This window comes from Ochlerotatus camptorhynchus, unplaced genomic scaffold (genome assembly GCF_037179485.1).
Source record: "Ochlerotatus camptorhynchus isolate MF236.1 unplaced genomic scaffold, CSIRO-AGI_Acam_v1.1 ptg000767l, whole genome shotgun sequence".
In the NCBI taxonomy this organism is placed as follows: domain Eukaryota; kingdom Metazoa; phylum Arthropoda; class Insecta; order Diptera; family Culicidae; genus Ochlerotatus; species Ochlerotatus camptorhynchus.
Window position 1 is genome coordinate 1,005,699 of NW_027041234.1, and position 16,563 is coordinate 1,022,261.

Genomic DNA, 16,563 nt, shown 5'->3' on the forward strand with positions numbered 1-16,563 from the left:
TACAAGGTTCACCTTCTTCGCTGTCAACGACACCACCTCACCACGCGTGGTCTTCGGTCGCCAGTCGTTCAGCCCCAACCAATGGCGTAGGGGAAGGTTCCATCCGGAATAACACGCGTTGAGCGAACGATAAAAAAAAAGTATGGAATAATCAATATTTCATTAATTATAGACATGTGAATCAGTGCCGTTATGCGCTATTGATTGAAATCTTTGTCCTACCGGTGACGCGGGTGGGTGGTTCACATGTATGCGATACTCTGCCATACTGCGTGTACACCGGCTCACGACGGCTAGGATGGCTGGTATAAGAATCTATTGTGTGCTTAGAGCGTCCGGTGAGAACTAGATAAATGTTTTCAACGTCCTTGCCAAAGACTACGCAGTGGTGTGTCTGTATGTGATTGGGAGGATGAATAATCTAGTAGTAATCAAAGTGTCCGCAAGTAATGAATGGTAAATAAGTCAGTGAGTATATTTTGTTCCAAAACATCGGCGGCGCGAGGTTCCAGGTTGAGGATTATTCACAGTTTAGTACTGGATTCGGGGTGACCTTCAACTGCGCCGGAGTGGAACCTGCGTGACGGAAACAGAATGGTACAGCTGGGCGACAAGTGCTGGATCGGCCTGGTCTCTGTCGAGGAATTTCTTCGTCAGGGTTAGGGTCAGCGATTGGATGACGGAGGCGATGAGTTCTTTATGGCTGGAAATATATTTCTAATGAAGGTTATATTTGATGGCATTCAATGAAGGACTTACTGGTGATTGGGGTCAGCTGATATTTGGTCTTGGTCGGTGGAACTATCGGTTTGGGTAGAATATATACGTAAGAAACGATAGCCATGGAGGTAGTTCGATATAGGAGTGAACTGCGTCGCAACGATTGTGATTGGAACTTCGGAGCCCTTCGCTAGCAGATGTTCCAAACTGGAGATCAGGAGGGACTTTCCTTCGGAATATGTAGTGCCTTTGCCGAATTCGTCGATTAGCACCAAAGATCGGGTTGTGGTGTTGGAGAGGATGTTAGACATCTGGTACAGTTCTCCCATGAACGAGGACTTTCCACTGTATACCGATTCTGGGAAATCCAGTCGAGAGTACAGCGAGTCCAGTAATCCAATAGTTGCTGACTGTGCGGGAACAAAAGACCCAATGTGTGCTAGATAGCAAATCATGGCTATTTCTTTGAGGTAGATCGTTTTCCCCGATGGTTCAGCGGATGTAAAAATTTTGACAAAGCATTCACTATCGGAACTAAGATCGGTATCATTTGCCTGGTATGGTTTGATTTGCTCCAGCAGCGGGTGCCTACCTCGTTTGATCTTAAGAATTTTCTGATCACATACCACGGGGCGTGAAAAGTCTTGGGATGAGGAAACCGATGCGAATGCCAACAACACATCTAACTTGGCAGCCGTATTGAAAACGTCTATCAATTCGGATATGACTTGATCAATGTAGACGACGAGCTTTTCGAGCATCAACTGTTCACGCTCGCTAACGGAAGCCAACAAATCTCCAAATGTAGTATTGAGTTCGCGGCATAGATTATTCTGGAAGTACACCGTGGTGTCCGATTGGTACACAAAGTTCATAGATGTACCGGATAGGTCCTGCAGGTCACCGTTCCGTGTGGTACTGAACACGAAACCATACCCTGGAAGGAATGTCACAAAGACGTCGTTCGCATCGATTGGAAGGTTTTCGATATCTAGACGTGAGGTTTCCAGCAGAGCTGTCTGCGTTTCATCTAGTTGGCGTCTATGCGCGTCCAGTTCTTGATCGATGCCAGGTTTAACGGTAAACTTGTTGTCCCGTTCACCACGTACCAGATCTACAACCTCATCCAGGGTATAGAGCAGTTGCTTAAGTGTACCTTGCGGTTGTGAAACAAACTCTGCTAAATCAGCGATTGGAGTCGTGCCGTTGGATGGTTCTTTCACTGCGAAGCAGAGCTTACAAAGCAGATACACGTAGTAGATGTTCTTCTTCAGTGACTTCCACTCATTGTTCTTCGCTCGTTTTGCAGCGATCTTCCTATACAATGGCTGAATTCTGGTCAAATTTGTTATGTAACTACGCATTTCGTCAGACCTACTGGTATTGCGGGTATCAATCATCCACTCCACCGTATCGAACCGCCGATTGAGTTCCACCACATCCCGAATCGGTTGTTGCATGATGCTCTTCAGTTCCATTTTCCCAATTTTGGACGAACATCTGTTGAAAAGGTTGAATAGAGAACACGAGCTGTTTTCCATGTTTCGCTTGAAACCGGAGGGATGCAGACGCGAATCGAAGATCTGCAAAGCTTGGTAGGTTAGTTCATCGATAACCAGCAGGGTTTCCGGAGCGAGAATGTTTATTTTTGACACCATAAGGCCATCGTTTTCTGATGCTAGGCCATCCAACAACTTCAATAGGCACCCCACGGCATGGATCAACAAGTCCTGACTGAATGGTAGGACGCTCTCCATGAACAGTCGGCGTTCTGCTTCTGATGCTTGCTGAGGAATTCCCGGTAGATTCATAGCCAATACTTTGACCGCACTTGCCTTGATCGCTTTGGGTCCAAAGTCACAATGGCGAGCCCTCTCTTCGACTGTAATACTTCCTGAATTTAGATTCTGCAGCATCGTTCCGTCCGGTAGATTCAGAATCTCATGAACGTCTTCCAAAAAGTCTTTTGATCCCGAAACCAAATGAAACAGAGGATTATATTGTCGAATCAGATTTCTAACCAGCACGTATTGAGGTCTCGGGTCAAAAGCTTGCTGAATGGCATACATTTCCATCTGATCAACATCGTAATAGGAAGCTGCCGCAGTTCCGGCACTCCAGCACAGCGAAAGGATTTTACTCGCCTGAATAGAACCACTGCCTGATTGTTGATCGTTCATTATGATCACCGTTTTAATTCACCTACACGGTGAAGAGTAAACAGGGAAGGAAAAAAAGAGACGCAAAAGTTGTAAACTTCGAAAACAGGTTTCACCGTAGGTAAATACGCAGCAACACTGATCCATTATAGTTTGTATGTTCATTTGAACGGCACACGACCCTGAACTTCAGGGAGATTTTTTCCAATGCAAGCCCGCGAGACACGACCGCCAACTGCCTATTGTCGATGAGGGGTGTTGTGCGTTGCGCATTTAGATTTCCCTCGCTCTATTTCGCGAAAACAAGGCAGCGGCGTTCGACTTTGTGGGAACCAATTGATTTCAAGCGTTATGAAACTGCACCGAGCGCGCCGAAGCTTCTCTAGTTCACGTCTACTAATCCACACAATCGAATCAAAGCCCATAGCTAAGCGCAAGTGGCTAAGCTGTGAGTCTAATTGAATTTACATGTCTGTCCACGGGATTGTGAATGCTAATGATTCTTAAGAAAAATAAGTAAGTTGAAAGGGATGGATTCAGCTCACTTTGAAGATTTGTCACGAGTGGAATGATCTTGAAAGCATTCCTCGAGGTGACCGCACAGCGGCACACTGTTTGCTAGTGGCCTTATGTAATGAACGTACTTGACCGACTAGTTGACGACTGTAGGCTCGTCGGTCACCATCACCGTGGAAGCCTGAGTCATGCTGGTCTGGCGTTCAGAGCTTTGGTGTGCATGATCCGGATTCCGGATGTTTCGGTGTTCGAGGTCAAGTGGAGGTAGCACTGGACGATGTTTCGGCGAGTGTGGTTGTTATTTGTTGATTGAAGAGTGTTTTGATTAATAGGTGATTCAGTAAATTTGATGGTGTTTAGGTAGATTGAGACAAATATGATTTTGCATATAGAAACTAATAAATAGTCAATAAAGAATTGGAAAACGCTCCCTAAAAACACTCAAATGATGCATAAAATTCCATTGAAAATCCCTAAACAGGTGTGAAAATCCATAAATAATATCAATATGATCCATATTTTATGTTAAATTTAGTAACACAATTTCTCACAAGTAACAATTAGGGTTTTATGAAGGTTCTGTAGACCATGATTTAGACTTGTAGAGTGCTTTAAAACCTCAATAAAACTTGCAATGTTACTTGGGCTATAAGCTTTTATGGATTAATTGAAAATCAAGTTTGGGCACTATAAAATACAGGTATGATCCAAAAATTAGACGTATATTTTTTATGTTTTGAACACCAATTATTCAATTTTGATCCATAAATCTAGGAAAATTGCACCTTTACTCAGATTTACTGTCCTGTCCATGTTTTTTTTTAGTGAAAGGAGCGGAGCAACGAACAAACGTCTAATAAGCTTCCAAAAGAAGCTTCCAAAATAATCTTTTTAAGACGGTCTTTTAGATAATACCAATATTGGTTCGTTCTCAAACTTGTCTATGGATCGTTTTCTTTAGTTTATGGTTCATTTTTGATCGTTTTATGGATCATATGCAATATGTTCAATTTCAATGTTCTTGAGCGTTTTTTTTTTAATTGTATTGCTAAATTTTACATTCCATGGGTCATATTGATATTTTTTTATCATTCATACTATTTTAGGGATTTCTACCGGGATTCTATAATACATTTTGGTGTTTTTTATTGAGTGTTTTTAATTTTTATATGGATCGTTTTATCATTTCTAAAAGTGCATACTTAGGGCTGCTATAGATTGACATTGCAGTGATTCGATTTATTAGAACGAAAGAAATCATTAAGATCGTTTAAATTTCTTTTAAAAATGCCCAATTAGTTTACTTATGTCCATTAATGTATTAATTAACGTTTTCGTCATTCTGGCGATTCTGTATTCAATCTCAATTTTAGTAATACGTAGTTATTTTTTGTTTTTTTTTTTGCGTTCCGCAGTTTTTGTTATCTACAAATCGTTAAGTTCGCTTCGCTGATTGTGGCACCCTGAAAGAAATATTGAAAAGTTTTAAGTGTCAAACACACAATTTTTAACCTCTTCTTGTAACATACAAGTATTAATTATCATTGTAACATCTAATGGTTTCATAATTCCCTAAAACAAATTTTTATACCAAGTGAGTGGAAGCAAGCCTGATAATGTTATTCCTGTTTCCTGATGATGGTCACATATAGCAATAACTGGAATATAGCACAATTTTCATCTCACTTTCATCAACAATGGCTGGAAGTCACTAACAATTTTGAGTGGACCCAAGAACGCTCCATGCGCTCATCTGATGCTTTGAAGCCACCCTCAATTTTGAGTGAATCCAACAACACTCTATGCGCCACCCACATGGTTGCCCAACATTTCAAATCACATCTCTGGATCCACAATAGAAAAGAGGCCCATCAACATTTGTAAACAAACCGTTCCAAAGCCCATTTACCCACGCAAACCAACACCATCATCGGATAGGGGAAACTTCTACCTACACGATGATGGTGTTGGTTTGTGAGGGCGGCCTTCGATTTGTGAGGAATGAGCTTTGGAACGGTTTGTTTATAAATGCTGATGGGCCCTTTTCCATTGTTGATCCAGATCTCTTAGATCTAGCGTTCAGAACCATAAGGGCCTAATTGCGATGATCGATTCTCTTCATCGATTTTCTCTTGGCGTTACCGCAGCTAAGTAAACCTATTTTCCGAAACTATTCCAGACTTGTGAAACCAGTGCCTCAAATATTCGAAAACCTAAATCGAATGCCGAAGAAAAAATCACATTCATTCGTGTACACACACAATCGTTTCCTGCATACGAATGAGTATAAACAAAGGTGAAGGAATAAAGAAAAGCTTTCGTTTCGTACCGACGCATTCATTGTCGTTCGTCCGTTCGCTTTCGCTGCGTCCGCCTTCATTCAAGCATTTAAAGGCTCAATTACATTTGGTTGCAAAATTCATTCGCATTCCACTCGTTGAAGAAGTTCATTGAAAATTTTCGTTGAATGCATTCAGTGCCATCAGTGGTTCTCTGCGTAAAATCAAAACCTGTCGACATCTGTATCGTCAGCTGTTAAAGGTGAGGAAAGAAAGGTAAACAGTAGACTGATGCAAAATTTGACTTTTTCGCTCCACAGTGCTTAAATGGTTTAAAATCGGGTCATGATTAGCCTCTCAAAGTTACAACTCATTTGGTTAGAAACAGACTTCGCACAAACCATTTGAAGTTTACATGTAAATTACTATGGGAAATCTCAACTTTTTGTGCATTGCCTTCTAGTCTTTTTCCATATTTAGCTGGGAAACAGTTCGATAACCACTCTTATAGAAAATTTTCTCAGCTACAACTTTGCTGAAGATCGTTTCTATGTTAAACGAGACAGCAAAAAGTTATTAATTATTTAAGACATTGGTAAACTTATGACATGATCAAGCAGCTGTTCTGAAGGCAACACTGTATTTTGCAGTGTGACATAGTAGCCATGATTTGTGTGTCCTATTCAACGCCCCAGAAACACCAATGTTGCCTGCTGAGCAGTTGATTGAGCATGATCATAAGACATCAGCGCATTGAACCATTGATAACTTTCGGTCCTTGCATTTTATTAAAAAGTGGTCTTGAGCAAAGTTGTAACTGGAAAAAATTTCCTACAAGTACAGTTGAAAACTTTTGAAGCAGACCGATATGGTGAATTATTAGATAGACACAGGGTTGCTTCCACTCACTTGCTATGAAAAAATATTATTCGGAATTATGCAATCATTAGATGCAATAATGCTATGTTGTACTTGTAAGTAACAAGAAGAAGTAGTAAAGTATGTGTTTGACTCATAAAACCTGTCAATTTCGCATTGAGAGCGTCACAATTAGCGATCTTATGACTCGTGAGCGTTCACTCAGAGTGAGCGCTCACGAGTCGTAAAATCGCTGATTGTGACGCACTGAAAGCAATTTTGGCAGATTTTATGTGTCTTACATATACTTCATGACCTCTTCTTGTAACTTGCAAGTACTAATTAGTATTATACTATATCATGATTTCATAATTCCGAAAAACATTTTTTTATAGCAAGTGAGTGGAAGTAACCCTGGATAGACATGAACAAAAATCTTGGTTTTACTATAGTAATTCCCATGCAAACTTCAAATGGTTTGTGCCATCTCATTTTTTCACCAAATGGGTTCAAATTTTGAGAGGTTAGTCAGGATCCGATTTGTAATCGTTTAAGTATTGTGGAGCGAAAATTTCAAATTTTGCATCACTCTAGTAAACAGCGTAGTGAAAATAAAGTGACTCTCGCCGATATTGCGAAAGGCTTCATTCGAGGAGATGGAGCAAAGACTTCATGTGCTATTGATCCAGGAACTACGTGCAAATATACTCAAGCTAAACTGGACATTAGAAACTTCATTCGACATGGCGAACGGGATAACCAAGGTAGGGGAAACACCGGCAAAGAAGCAGCGAGCTGTGGCAAAACGTCCTGTACTAATTGACAAATTATTGTTTATGGATTCATTTGTGAAACTGATTTCGTACCAATGCAATGGGAAGGATTTAAGAAACTCCAAGATCCTTTGGCATTAGCTGTTGGCGTAACAATGAATCCAACAAATATGAAGGCTACGGTCAAAGAAATTGCTGGCAGGATTCGTGAGGCTATAGCAGCAGAAATAAAAGATCGGTTCATCAGCCTCAAAATTGACTCTGCCTCTAGACACAACCGTCAAAAAGTATACTGAGTTCGGTAGAAATAAGTCAGTATGCATGCTCCATATACCCTACTGGCTCAGTCCTCAAAAATTTCCTCTTTTCCACAGCAAATAACGAAGGAGAACAGCTACCTACAGAATGAAATGCAAAGCTTCCCAATCGAAGAGAGATGCGACTGCTTTTGATATTGACTAGAAGCTCACAGAAAACGAATGAAAGCTCCATGTACGAAAACTGAATATTGATCAGCAACCCACTGAAAGAATATTTGGGAAGCGAAAGTGAATGTGATGTGTATTTAAGTCACCAAATCTTCAATCAATGAAACTGAATATTTCAAGCACTCATTGTATTAAAGGGTGTTCCATATCAAATTGCATCACGAAAAAAAACGCTGTAGAAAATTACCTTTTCAAACTTTCAGACAATAAAATATAACCCATTAGTAAGCTTTTGGCATATTTATTTCATTCAACTTCAATACCATAACCGTACGCTCGCACCTTACGCTTAACTCCACTCATTATGTTCTGTACAACATCTGGCTGCAACTTTTTCTGTACGGAAAACCACGTTTTCTTCAAGTCTACCTTAGATTGGACCTCCTTAGGATGCTTCCGTAGTGCCTGCTTCATAATAGCCCAGTATTTTTTTTCGATGGGCCTTAGTTTCGGTGCGTTGAGGGGTTCATGTCTTTGTGTACGAAAGTGATTCCGTTGGCTTCGTACCACTCCAGGACAGCATTTGAATAGTGGCACGAAGATAGATCCGGCCAGAAGATCGTAGGGCCCTCGTGTTGCTTCAACAGAGGAAGCAGACGCTTCTGTAGACACTCCTTGAGGTAGATCTCCCCGTTTACAGTCCCGGTAGAAACTTTGAAAGTTTCTGCTTCCTTACTTCCTCCGGAACATCAAACTTGTGCCGGGCGGTGAAGAACAGTAGCTCCGGAAGCTGCCGAACGTTCATCTTGACGTAAGTCTCATCATCCATGATGAGACAATGAGGCTTCGTTAGAATCTGGGTTTACAGTTTCCGGGGCCATGACTTTCCCACCGTATTTTGCCGTACCTCACGATTTTGTGCCTTTTGCACTTTGTAAGTATGCAGTCCCTCCCCCCTTGGCTCTCTGAACGAAAGACTTTGACAGATTCAACTTTTTGGCAACATCCCTGACCGAAGCATTGGGGTTCCGCTTAAACGCTTTCACGACACGCTTGTGATCCTGATCGCTAATAGAACATCCATTCTGACCGCATTTCTCCTTCCGTTCGATGCTCAGAGTTTCGCAGTAACGTTTAATCATACGACTCACCGTTGACTGCACGATTCTGAATTGTTTTCCGATGTCCCGATGAGAGAGTTGAGGATCTTCCAGGTGCTTGCGCAAAATCAATTTGCGACGTTGCTTTTCGGGTGACGCCATTTCTTCCAACTTTCGAAAAACTGACAGCGATAAAAATGCAGTAAGGATACACTCTAAACTAGAATATACCCTACAGCTTTTTTCCGTGATGCAATTTGATGTGGGACACCCTTTAGCTAGCAATAGCAACATCAAACGCACCAAGGAATGCTAATCCAGCTGAGTTAACAACTTAAAAAAAAATCCATGAAGAGAATCGATCATCGCAGTTAAGCCCATATGATTCCGAACGCTAGATATATTCTCTCAAATAGCAGGTTGCTCTGAAACTATTAAATTATTCAAAATACCACCATTTGCTAATAGATCTCCAAAAAATACACCAAGATTCTTATTTTAGTCTTCAGGTTGAGGTATTATTCTTCAGATCTTCAACTGCTCAACAATTCCTACACCAGATTGGTCAAAAATTATTCCAAAGTCAGGTGATCATACATCTCCAAGAACTCCTCAGGATATTTGTTCAGGACTTTAGCTTGATCAGGTCTCCTTTTGAAGATCTTCAACTGCCCAACAGCTTGGTCTGAAATTATCCAAAATACTTTCAGGTGATCAGAGATCTCCCAAAAACCCCTCAAGATGTTAATCAGTTTCATCAGTAATTATTCAAAGCCAGGTCATCATAGATCTCCAAAACGTTCTCAGGAATTTGTTCAAGACTTCAGCTTGAGCAGGCATCATTCAGAAGATCATCAACTGAACAACAATTCACATGAAGATCTTCAACTGCAAGCAATTCAAACCATATATCGCAGGTTTTTTCAAGATAGCAGGTTGGTCAGAAATTATTCAAAAGACCATCATGTGATCATCGATTTCCATACAATCTTCAAACTATTTTTTTTTTCCTTGATTTGTTTTTCGTCGATCTTGTTTTCCGTGCTGAGCACCAATACTACCGACGCCAGGGAGGTAGCTTCCATACCTGGACCCTACCTATCGACCCATCAATTCATGAACCGGGGACCAACGGTTTTACTTCCCTTTCGAAGGAAGCCGTAATCAGAGATGTTATGCCTCAGAACATCCCGGCGGCACCCACTGGGATTGAACCCAGGCCTGCTGGGGTGAGAGGCAATCACGCTTACCACTACACAACCGGCGCCGCTAACTATTTGTATTAGACTTCAGCATGATCAGGCATCTTCCTGAAGATCTTCAAGTGCTCAACAACTCAAATCAAGTTGCTTGTAAATTATTCAAAAGACCTTCAGATGATCATAGATGCCCAAAAACTCAAGAAGGCATTTTTTCAAAACTTCAGCTTGTTCATGCATCATTTGAAATATCTTCATCTCAGCGTTGCCAGAATGGTTTAAAGCTTATCGGTATCAAAGGTTTTAAAAAATCGGCATTTATCGGTATTTACTATTTTAAGTAATTTTATATTTTTGCCGTTTTTGAAAGCGAAAATTTTAACTTTTGGACTATGACCGGAAAATTCCGGAAGAAAACTCAGGGGAATGTTTGAATTAGATTCTGGAGGAAGCTGAAAACAACATCCAGAGAAAGAAGAAAGAAGCTCTTCTGGCTTAGAGATGAACTAGCCTAAGGCTAAAAATCTCTTAAATAAAGAAAAAAAAAAGAAGCTCTTCTGGAGGAAATTTGAAGAAAGTTCTGACAGAAGTCGGAAAACATCCGCGGAACTTCCAAGACATAAATTGAGAAACTTCTGGCGAAAATTTTAAGAATCTTTCAGAAAAAAAAATCGGATTTCACATTCAAAGAAAGACAGAAAAGTTTCGGAAATTGGAAGTAAATTCCAGAAGTAGCCATTTCCAAGGGAAGCCAGAAGAAGCTCGGAAAAACCTTCCAGTAGAAGTCAAAAAAACTGGACAAAATTCCAGAACTAGACGAAAGAAATTTCTGGGAGAAGTTTAATTGAACTTTCTGGAGAAGACAGAAGAAACTTCTTGGAGAAGCTGGCAGAAACTTCCTAAGGTAGACTGGAAAACAATCTGGAAGAAGTCGGAAGCCAGAGCGCTAACGGAACAGTCAAAAGAAACAAGTATACGGAAGAATGAGCTCTTGGGGGATGTTCTAATGATCCAGAAAATTTTCCAAATGGACATAAAACATCCCTGAAGACCCTGCAATGCCCCTAACGGTTTTGAAACATTGTAAGGAATATTCCAAAATTCCTCGGAATTCCTTAAAAGTTCATGAAATTTTCCATGAGTTAACAGGGCAGTTTGGGAGTGCTCTGATCATATTTGAAATACTTTGAACATTCCTGAATATAATGAGACTACCGGAATATCTCTAATCAACTTTGAAGGTCTCTAGACTTTCTTGAAGATTACGAAATCTCTTAATCACTCTCACCATTTTTTTTTTTATTTATTGTAACATCAGCATTGAGGGGCCTCCCTTAGCTCAGTCGGTAAAGGCGCAGCTACAAAGCAAGACCATGCTGGAGGTGGCTGGGTTCAATTCCCGGTCCGGTCTAGGAATTTTTCGGGTTGGAAAATTTCTCGACTTCCCTGGGCATAGAAGTATGATTGGACTTGCCACACAATTATACCAATGCAAAAATGGTACAGGCATCAAAAGCTCTCAATTAATAACTGTGGAAGTGCATCTAGAACACTAAGTTGAGAGCACGCAATAAGCTAATATGCGATATGCAATAAGCTTGAAATGCGAAGAAGAAGAAGAAGAAGAAGCATTGAAGTTTTCTGATCTTCTTGATTTTTCTAATTTTTAAAAATTATCGACACTGCCATTAATAAGCACGGAACTTCCCATAAAGTGTTCTCAAAATGTGCTAATGTTCATGTAGCTTCCCTTACGTTTCTTAAATTTGCATGAGCTCCTCGGAACATTGCTGAAGTTTTCGGGAATTGCCTGAGTTTCTCGGAACTCCCCGATTTCCTTGAAATGTATTGATCTGTCCTGATGTTCTCGGAGCTTCCTAAAGTTCGCTCAATTCCCCTGAAACTAAACTGTCCTGAAAACCATTAAATTTTCCAGAAGTTCTTTGGACTTGTGAAGTATCCAAAATATTTATGATGTTTCCTTAAGTTCACTGAATTTCACTGGACTTTCCTGAAATTTCCGGGTTTTAGAATTTGTAACAAAAGTTATTGAAACGTTCTTTAATTAATCGAAACTTACTCAAAAGTTTTGACTTTTCTGATGTTTCAGAACTTCTTAAAAGTTCCTGCAGGTAGAGTATGGATCCGCAATAGACTGCCAGCGAAAATGGTCATTTTTAATTTCGCTAACAAATCATATACAAAATGTTTATTGCCTCGAAAAATGACCCTATGAAAAATTTTAGCTCAATCGGACATGATTTAGGGGTGGCGCAAACGCGTCAAAGTTTGACTTTTTTCACTCTGGAAAATCTCCCAAGGGGGGGAGTACATGAAATTTCGGAAATCAAAATTTTTTTTTTGATGCCAAATGTCTTAAAAATGCATGAAACGTCGAGATCTGGTGTTATTTAAAAAAAAAATTCTTCAAAAATCGACTTTCTGGGACTTAGAATTTTTTCCATGAGTTCTATATGGAATATAGAAGATTGATGTTTTTTTTTTTTTTTTTTCTTTATTTTAGAGATTTTTAGCCTGAGGCTAGTTCATCTCTTAGGTAGAAGATTGATGAGTCGGCTTCTAAAACTGTTCACAATTGTCTCCAACCTGCTTATATATCGAATTAAACCACCATTTAGGATCTAATACGAAATAATTCATTAGGGTGGTCCAATTATTCTTCATTAGGGTGGTCCAAAAATCAAATTAGGTATGTAAAAACCATTACTTTTTACCAAACGCATGTATCTGAAAATATCATCATGTTTGTGTTTTGGAATTTTTTAAATTCCAAACTTTAAAACATTCGATGATATTACTTTTGAGTATCTGAGACCACGTAAAATAGAAGCATAGACAGACATAAATCCGTTATCCAATAAGCCTTCTCCTTCAGAACGAGAGCCGCTTCGAGTGGTTTCATTGTATGGCAGTATCGCCAACGGGAGGCTGAGCGCTTCCATTTCAGCAATGGACGCAAAACGTGGTCAGCACTCACACACTCATCATGAAACGGTTGCTTTCCAAAGTCGACGACGCATCGACCAAAAGAACTGCTGATGAAGAACAATGAGGAGGACCACACAATGGTTGCTGCCGAGTCAACAGACGGTCGCATGACACACATCGAGAGTGGCCTGCTTCTGTCGACAGCCGAGTGAACACTGGAAAATTTAGTCTATTGCTGAATTTATGTATGGAAACAAATTAGGAGCATTCAGGATGACATTACATCCATTTCCCCTACGAAACCGTTCATTTTAACAAAATCTGATTTCAGATTCAGATTCAGCGATTTAAAATGAAGTAAAATAAGTTATTTCACCGAAAACAGTACCAGATTAAATGCTGATTCTGATAGGATGCTTAAGAACAGTGAAAAGTTGCATACACACTAATCGAGTCAGTACGGTTTTACCGAGTTTTTGAATTGCAGAACTGTTCGGTAAAAGTTTAAAAATCTGTGGAAAATTTATTAATGAGAAAATTTGTTCTGAACTTGTACATACTTAGTTCAGTTAACCCCATTTAATGATAGAAAATAAAATTGGTCGATTACATTGATTCCTTACGGATAACGGTCATTTGAATTTTTACCGACTTTTTCAGCAATTCAAAAACCCAGTAAAAAAATACTGACTCCTGTAAAAAAATCTTAGTGTGTATATTATTACTTTCCCAAAATTGTACATTTAAAGTGGTAGAATACATCGTTTTTTAAGGGATACGTTTCAAAAGTACTAGTTAAACTTCTTAATGAATTACTTGACAAACTACAATGGAAAAGGTTTGTTGAGAAATGAAATTTGAACGATGTAGTGATCAAATTCACCTAAATGATCAACTTCACCCCGTTTTACAGTACCTGACTCATAATACGCTGATTGAGATCAGGTCTCGCTAAAAGTTGAATTGAGTATCGATGCCTTGTTCCGTCGGCTCCCTTGTTTGGATGACAACATGAAAATGGAAGGTTGGCCGTGCACTGGCCAAAGAACCAAAGAAGCTGGTGTTGTTAGTGAACTCGGAAAGTGCAACGTATTCAGAAACTATTGAAGACAAGATAACACATTGCTGCTTTCTAGAGGTCCTGTTGATTTTGAACCACTTCCGAGTTCGAAAACTAGACCAGAATTGGAATCCCTATTCACCTTGTCACCAGTCTATTCCACATCAACAAATCCTTCTTCGAACAGCGCTTTCATCAAGCTCAAGCTTTAACTCAGTTGGCAACGTTAAGCAACCATAGAGTTCTCTTCACCTCGATCTAACCCGGTTCGGTAGATTGAGTAACTATTCTAACTAACATCCCCTAGAATGACCGCTGCACCTACAAGACTCTAGTAGCGCTCGATGAAAGGCATGTTTTCTCCTTCCTTTGCAGCACACTCGGATAACCTTCATTTAACCCATGTAAACCTCTCAGCAATTTAACGGATATAAGCCGACTGGTTCACCAAAAACTTTATACCTGTGACAATGCTGAACCACTGTATTTATTTAATCTAGTACCTCGATTGACATGTCAAATAAGCGAAAGCGATTAATGGGATTGGTATGCGAGTACTTTAGCTTGATTTCACGTATTCTACCGAAATACCAGTGTTATAAACGTATTCGAGTAACCAACGAAAAATTTATGTTGCAATGAAACTATTTTGACCATTGACCATAACGACAAATAATACAAATATGTTTAGTCGTTCTATTCTTAATATGCGAGTGCCGGCAGCACTGGCAGGTCAAGATTTAAATTCAATCTCAAGCTTACTGTACCGTAAATGTGCAACTATGGGTGATCGTTAACAACCGATTGCCGTTAATTGTAATATCTGGAATGCATTAAACTTTTAGTTCAGACCTTCAAAATCAACAATCGAGTCGTACCGGCTGAATCGTAAAATTTTTCGATCTCCCATTAACTCGAGCCATATGTTTGCAAATGAATCGATTTAAATCGGACATAATTGTTTATACAGACACCCATTCATAATCGATCCGATCGAGAAATGTGCCAAAGCATAAACAATCCACCATCGCCGTCACCTATATATGCGTGCATAGCTGTTTAGTACCATCAACACGCACCTTATTCGCACCATCTGCCGATGAAGTGATCCTGATTTCCCGCGGACACCGGTCGGTGCACCGATTCAAACGTCAACGAACGTGTATGGCGTGTACCCGCTATGGTAGCATCATCGGATGTGTACCGACACCTAGGACCGACGCCGGTGCTGGTTGGTGTTTATTTATACTTGGAGCAAATATGACATTTAACGTGCTCCGCTAAAAATATTTATCAATAATTTGAAAGTCAAACCCTAAAATTAGATCCTGTGTGAGACTGTTCTGAACCGGTAACCGGAGCAAGATCTGCGTTTTGACCGATGGAATACGTTTTGCAGCGTGTCGGACATTTCTGGAGCAGGGACAACGGTCATTCACCACCAAGGAAGGGCGCCAACTATGGCTTGAGTTCATTATCACGAATTGTCCTCTAATAACATGTGAATATAATGAAATTATACCATGGGAACTTGACAGTCGGTGGTCTGAATACGAAGAAGTGGTGTTAATCGTAAAGACCTTGCGACGGCGATGACGTGCACCAATCCCATGTTGATTCAATGAATGCATGACACATGATTTTACGATCATTTGTCGTCGCGCGTATTGTTGTCGTGTTAAATACAATATTTGCCTGATAACTCGTTCAAAATTGAGACAATAGTGTTCATCACTTACCGGCACTGTAACACCGCTACAATTTGCTTCGCACTGCACAAAAATCGTTCACTTTTGAAACCCAACACATACCTTCACAACCGGCTCGATCGGGTGGCGTTCATTGTTTGCAAGTGCAGTAAAAACACTTCACCAAGAATGACATTACTAGATCTTCACGCGAAAATGCAACCGCTGCATGGCAAACTGGGATTGGTGCAAATTTTCCCTGGAAAACACAAACTGCACATACACCCACACACACACACTCGGAGGTTTGCGGGAAGGTCGACACGTCCGCGATTAAGCCGTTACAGAATGCGCGTCGTGTTTCACGGTGCAAGCGGTTCCTTCAAAGTGAAATAACAAAGAAATTGCATCGACTGCGATATACACCTACCACACTAGGGGAGGAGGCGCTGTAGGTGGTAAACGTAAACTATAACTGAGAGCGAGAGTGGATGGAGAGTCGGCTTCGTTTGCGATCTAACATCAGAGCAAGCGCGTTGCTGGCCGATGTCCAGCTTTGTTTTGTTTACATGCTTCGCTTGGGCTGCTAGGAAATGCCGACTTCACGGTGCGCATGGATGTAGTGGTGTTGGGATTAGTGTATCGGGTTTGTTGTTAGTTCGTTCATCCATTGGATAAACAGAAACGGAACACATGGGGGTAAATGCCGAGGGTTGGGGAAGTTCATTTTATTACCAACACATACCGCTGAAATGGAGTCACTAAATGATACAGTTTGAATGAGAAAAATGTGTAAAGTTTCATAAATATGCATAGTAATAATCAAATTAAAAA

The 16,563-nt window shown here is 40.3% G+C and overlaps 1 protein-coding gene across 1 annotated transcript; it reads right to left on the bottom strand.

Annotated features, from left to right (window-relative positions):
- Positions 1-543: 543 nt before the first annotated feature.
- On the bottom strand, positions 544-16,261 carry LOC135714940 (mutS protein homolog 5-like). The gene is made up of 3 exons (XM_065238345.1): positions 15,781-16,261; positions 760-2,922; positions 544-703 (listed from the first exon to the last, which is right to left on the bottom strand). Exons 2-3 carry the CDS (start codon positions 2,898-2,900, stop codon positions 556-558), a joined length of 2,289 nt encoding a protein of 762 aa, XP_065094417.1. The 5' UTR covers positions 2,901-2,922; positions 15,781-16,261; the 3' UTR covers positions 544-555.
- Between the last annotated feature and the right edge of the window lie 302 nt (positions 16,262-16,563).